The sequence below is a fragment of the Chrysochloris asiatica genome, unplaced genomic scaffold, assembly GCF_000296735.1.
Source record: "Chrysochloris asiatica unplaced genomic scaffold, ChrAsi1.0 scaffold00046, whole genome shotgun sequence".
NCBI lineage: Eukaryota > Metazoa > Chordata > Mammalia > Afrosoricida > Chrysochloridae > Chrysochloris > Chrysochloris asiatica.
The window spans coordinates 6936164-6942515 of NW_006408564.1; the positions used below are offsets into that span (position 1 = coordinate 6936164).

The 6352-nt window shown below is 36.0% G+C and overlaps 1 protein-coding gene across 1 annotated transcript in view; it reads right to left on the bottom strand.

The window, feature by feature from the left end:
* Positions 1 to 6352, bottom strand: part of DNAH12 (dynein, axonemal, heavy chain 12) — a 397890-nt gene that overhangs the window by 229117 nt on the left and 162421 nt on the right. Inside the window, exons 34-35 of the mRNA XM_006862120.1 lie at positions 4549 to 4700; positions 1850 to 1988 (exon numbers count right to left, since the gene is read on the bottom strand). Of these exons, the coding sequence (XP_006862182.1) occupies positions 1850 to 1988; positions 4549 to 4700 (291 nt within the window). The remainder of the gene's footprint in view (positions 1 to 1849; positions 1989 to 4548; positions 4701 to 6352) is intronic.

Consider the following 6352-nt stretch of genomic DNA (forward strand, 5'->3'; position numbering starts at 1 on the left):
GGGACAGAGGTAAATAATGATGCATGCACAACCTTGGAACAACAGGGCTCTGGGATACAGGGATTGAGACATGGTTGGTATTGACAAAAGGATGGAAATAATGTTAAGATGCTTGGCTGTCTTTTGAATCTTGTTTTCCATTGGCATACCATTATAAAATAGACACTGGAGGGGGAGAGAAAGGAGTAGCCAGAAACATTACCATGGAAAGCTTGTAAGTCCTTCTTCTGCCTATAACTGATTGGAATACCTAAAATGGGGCTACAACATGCCCAGTGCATTACATAAGACTAGAGGTGGAATCCTGAACCCCATCCAGTATCTTCTGAGGTGGGAAATTTCCACTTGAAAGGATAAGCAGACCAGTCTGGAGCAGCTAGGAGAACAGAAAATAATTCTTGAAAGAAAGACTGACAGGAAAAATATAAAACAATAAAGGCAGTCTGACTGAGTACTACAAGAACAAGCTAGATACTCGCCCAGGAGACATCAAGGCCAACCCTGGGACTCCTCATGGCAAACCCCATTCTAAGACTAAGACTCAATGGGAATACACGCTCTGATTGGTGACCACGTTCATCATCGATAAGGGGAAATGAGGGAAAAACAGCAATGAAGCTGTGAGCTAAGCCCTACAATGTTCAATAGACTCCTGTGAACCCGTGTGGAGACTTGGTTGGCCAACAGTGTGGCAAGACCTGGGGACTCTTGGGCCCAGAGTCAGTGACATAGCCACAGAGGACAGGAGTGGAGAGTGAATCGTCCAGCCGATAAGAAGAGAGGGCATATGCACAAGAACTGCCCCACTTGTACATAATACCCACTTGACTAGGCTTCAATGACTGGATGATCAGAGCTCAACTAGAAGAAGAAAGAAGAGGGGAAAAAACAGTAATCTGATACAATTTGATGAACTTGACCTACACCTATGGATGCAATAGCTCAAAAAAGGGAACAAATCTTTACAGCATGGATCATTCCACCCACAGAGCAGTCAGGGATGGGCAACTTGGACACTGGCTACCCAAAATGGGTGGTGGGGCTACAAAGGCAAGAAGAGACTGGCTTACAAGCTTTCAAGAGGGAGCCTAGATTTAAAGGGTGCAGAGGAAGGTAGAATCTCCACTGAATAATATCCAATCTGTCTGGGCGGGGCTGGTGAAAGGAGATGCGGATAGGTCTTGTCTGATACAATAATGGATAATAGTTATCAGGACTGACTGTGAGGGTTGAAAATTAAAGGTACACGTTTTGTAGCAAAAGGAAGAGAGGGACTGACTTTGCAGTCTAGGAGCAGAGGTCCCTGGGACCATCAAGGGAGAAAAGCAGAATGTGGGACCCTACCTAGAGAAGCAGTGATGCCAGAGATGGAAGCAGAGATGATGGCGTGTAGAGATGGAGCAGCTGGGGACTCTAGACTCAAAGAGGGAGAGGGGCTGTGTACTGACGACCAGGGAGGGCAGGCTTGCAGGGTATACCCTTTGGTTGGTTGATGATGCATGGAGGGGATTGTAACCATGGCAATGAAATGCTATATGATACAATGAATGTAAAGCTAATGTTCTTCCATGTAAAGTATCACATAATTCACAATAAATCATTAAATATATATATATATATATACATATATATCAAAACTTAATTCAATATTAATGCAAAAAGTATTCTAACAACTGTCATTAAAATTTAATCTTAAAGCTTGCTTGTAACTTTCTAAATAAAAGTTTTAATTAAACTCTTGAATATTTATACAGTTGCTCATTCAATATATTTATATACTTTTAAGCATTTATCAAATGAAGCAAAAAAATTATTCATTATAGATCTGTATTTCTGGCTTTAAACCAACCTGAACCTGATTGGCACTGGTCCGAGCAGAAAAATTAACATAAAATGGAAAGTACAGGTCCTTTTCCAAATGATTCATTAGCTTATCCTTCACATACACAGATTTTCCTGTACCAGTTGGTCCCACAAATAGCAGTGGCCTTTATGAAAACAATAAACATATTATTCAAACGAGAAAAATAAGTTAGAATACATTGCTACTAAAGGAAGCTGAATTTGATGACAAAAATTAAATAATGATCAAATCATCTTCATCTAAAAACTACATGTCGTTTCATGAAACACTGATGAAAGTAGTGACTGGAGCACTTTTTTGCTTAATATTACAGCGACTTTAATATTAACAAACTCTAGTATTACAGTGAGTTTAATATTAACAAACTCTAATATTACAGCTACTTTAATATTAACAAAGTCTAGTATTACAAAAACTTTAATATTAACAAACTCTGGTAGCATAGTGGTTATGCTGCAAACCGCAAAGTCAGCAGTTCGAAACTATCAGCTGTTCCACGGGAGGAAGATGAGGCTTTCTGCTCCCATAAAGATGACAGCCTCTGAAACCTGTATAGGGTCACTATGAGTCGGAACCGACTCCATACATGGCACATAATCACCACCATTATGTGAACTGATGTAACTTCACTATGTAACACACACACATTAAACACACACACACACACACACAAAGAGTAATAACATGTAACTTTTCATAATAGGGAGCAAAAGCATATTTCCTCAAAAAGTGATGTTTGTACTTTCTAATTCCCAGTACAGGCATGAGAATGACTGTGTAGAATATAATAAAAGGTGATGACAATAATATAGATTTAGGCTATTACACAATTATCTTTATAGAACATTTTTATGATAAACTGAATGCCAGTGAATTTTAAAGCTAACAATTATGTATACCTATTAATAGCATTTTAGAATCAAGTCAAAGTTGCTAACTGAAAATATTTCTCTAAAAGAAAATTCTAAGGAATTTCTCATTCAGTGAGGCCTCAAGCAAGCTGAAAGTGGTCATAACCAATTTTAAAAAGTGGGGGAAGAATACATGAGTTTATATTCACAAACTGTGGAGAAATCTCAGCTTGAAAAATGCCACACTAAAAATTAAAGGTTGTCACTTTGAGTGACAACTTGGCACCACATAATACATAAACACACACAAAAAAGGTTGGCACTGAAATTGAGTAGTAGTATAAGGATTGCTAACCACAAGATCAGCAGTTCAAACACACCAGTTGCTCTGTGGAAGAAAGATATAATTTATGGTCTCAGAAACCCTATACATAACTGCTGTGAGTTGAAATTGACTCAATAGCATGGGTTGATCCAGTAGCGGCAGTGGTGTGCTGTGGAGTCGGTTCCGACTCACAATGACCCTGCACAGGATTTCCAAGGCTGTAAATCTTTATGGAAGCAGAAAACCTCATCTACCCCCCGTAGAACAGGTGGTAGCTTTGAACTGCTGACCTTGAGGTTAGCAAACAGCCCGATGCATAATCACTAAGCTATCAGAGCTCCTTTAGGCAGCATGTAACTGATCTAAATTATGCTAATATTATTATATTTTTAATGATCACTGAAGTACAAAGATAAAATTGTTTTAGAACTAGGTCACCCCTGAGAATTCATCTCTGGGTTCCAGCTAACACTCACCTTATGAAAAACTATTTTTTAAAAAACTTTAATAAACAAAATATTGCTGACAGCTTGGGGTTCATGGATCACTTAGGGCACTACTTTGAATTCAGGAAATCTGTAAACTTGGACAGCAAAAAGTTTCCATCTTCATTTACACTGTCCTTCAACTAAAATGTTACAACTGTATTTACAGTATCTGTATCTTTGCTACCAATAGAAAACATAGTTACTATATTAAACATCGCAGTTGTTACAGATATCTCAAAACATCACTTATGCCATTACTTCTTTAAAATTGTGATACAGTCATCCTATCCACTGCTAAATCCTATTATTTAATGTGCTAATAAATAAGCATGCATACTACTTCTATAGCCCAAATGTGTTCATATTTTAATAAAGATATTATAAAATAAGTGGCTTCCTTTATAATTCTGTTTGCATTCGTCCGATAAGCATTCTTCTGATAAAGGGCTCAGGGCACAAAAGAACTCCTATACTAAGAATTCTCCAGAATTGACACCTGCCTAGCTGGTCTTTAATATTAACAACTAAATAGAGAAATACAAGGACAGGTAAAAATTGGGATAAAAAATTATTTCCCTTCAGAAATGATTCTTCTTGTATATTTTTTTTTAACTAAGCAAGATAAGCAGTCACAAAATTAATTCAGAAACAAACAAATTGTAACAGACATGTAGTTTGAATTGTATTTTTGATAAACATTATGCTTAAAATTTTTAAAGCAATACAACTGCAAAATGTTATTAAGAATATTGGTATAGATACACAGCTAAGTTTTTAAAATCTGTTCTATGTACTCTTCTTGTTGTACTTTTCTGATTTCAGTTGGAGTTTTTCAGGTTCGTCTTGAGTTATGGATCTAAACTGCCTTAGAGCATATTTAAAACATGCTAAATATTAATGGAAGAATGTATATCATGGTTAGTATAATACTTCAGGAGAACACCAAGCTTTGAGTAGATGACCTAATATCCCTACTAAAACCTGCTATTTAGAATACACATTCACAGCAGAGTTCCTTACTTGGCATAGGTAATGCTCAAATCCATTAGAAATGTGTATCTAATTGTGTCTATCGTAGGGACTATGATATCTTGGATCTTGACATGTTTATCTCCTAAAGTAGTACTTTTAATCAATTCATTCCAATGGAGCCAGCGGCCTCGATTTTTAAACTACAAAAGAACATAATTTTTAAAATATTATAATTATGTACTTGTTTTATCTAAAAGGATTTTGCAACACTTACTCTATTATCGTACTTGCTTTTAAAAAGTTTACTTTTTCCCTTTCTACTTAACAACAACAATTATAAAATATTAGATTCATCCAAAGAAGAAGTATAACATTTTTAAGTCATAAAGAATATTAATAAAATAAGTACCCATTAATCATCCAACTTAATACACATTTTTCTTTAGATAAGTTTTCCTATTTTAACAATAAATTTTTTTATCATAAGATCAACACATACTTAGAAATTTATACCACTCTGCTGTTATGCCCTCTTAACACTTTAATCTTCCAAAATGCATTCAAGATATACTTTTCATATAACAAGTATTTATTTGAAAGTCACAGATATAGCTCGAGTAATAATTTGTTGATCTTTGTTTGGCTTTAAATTTTTCATATTTTAAACTAAATAGGCAATATTCCAAGTAAAAACACTATATTTGTTCCCTTAAGTAATTCTCCTTGCTGTTTTGACCCAGGCTGATATTCAGCTAAGACAAATCAGCATGACTGTACAGTTTGGCACAATACTGAGCCTCATCTGAACCTGTGGATAAACAGCTGCCGATATCCCTGAGTTCCTTCCTCTGCTCCCTCTCAACCTGTGTCTCCTCTCCAGTTTGTCCAGGCCCCTCGCTGAATCTCCAGGCTACTTCCACTGTCAAGCAACAAGAAGATTAATACTTGGCAAAGAAGGGAGTCTCTACAACCCTATTCCAATACTATGACTGCCTAAAAATCTTTTCTAGCAAATTGAACATGTATATGGTGTGGGGGTAGTGGTGTAGGGGTAGTTAGTGATTTTGCAAGTTTGAGTGAATGTTTCTTTAGTAGTTCTTTTTTTTTTAACTTGTGTAAACTTTATATATGTGCCTATTTTGGAGGCAAAATTTTACAAAGCTAAGAAAAGCAGCAGTTTCCCACTTTCATTTTTCTCTTCCCAGTGGTAACCACTTTTACCTTTTTAAACCGAATGTTTTGGTATTTATCTACTGTGCTTAAAGAATATGTTTGTATTACCAACTCTTGATTGTTCAGTTTTTGAGAATACTTATTTCCCACTCTGACTAAGGAAGTTATGAAGCTCTCTTCTGAGTCATATTCTTAAAATTCTAACCTAGCACAGTTTGGAGAAAGAGTCCTACACTGGCAGTCTGAAGAGCTGGGTTCAAGCTCTGGCTCTTCCAGCCATCCACATTTCTAGGTTTACTTCCTATGTATAAAACTTGAGATTTAGGTAAAATTATTACTGAAGTTGTATCCAGATGGTATGTATGGTTCTTGAAGTAAAATTTGCATGAATCAAATGATTATTTAAATGTTTGCTAAGTTTGAAAGAATCCTTTTGTGAATTTTTTTATAAAAGAGAAAATAGATTTAATTTAAATCTTGAATTACAAAATATTCCTAAAGCTATCTTCATGAGAAAAATATCGATATTCTTATCTATACTTTCCACAAGGAGTTCTGGTAGCGTAGTGGTTACGAATCGGGCTGTGAACCTTAAGGTCAGTGGTTCGAAACTACCAGCTGCTCCGCGGGAGAAAGATGAGGCTTTCTACTCCCATAAAGATTTACACCCTCGGAAACC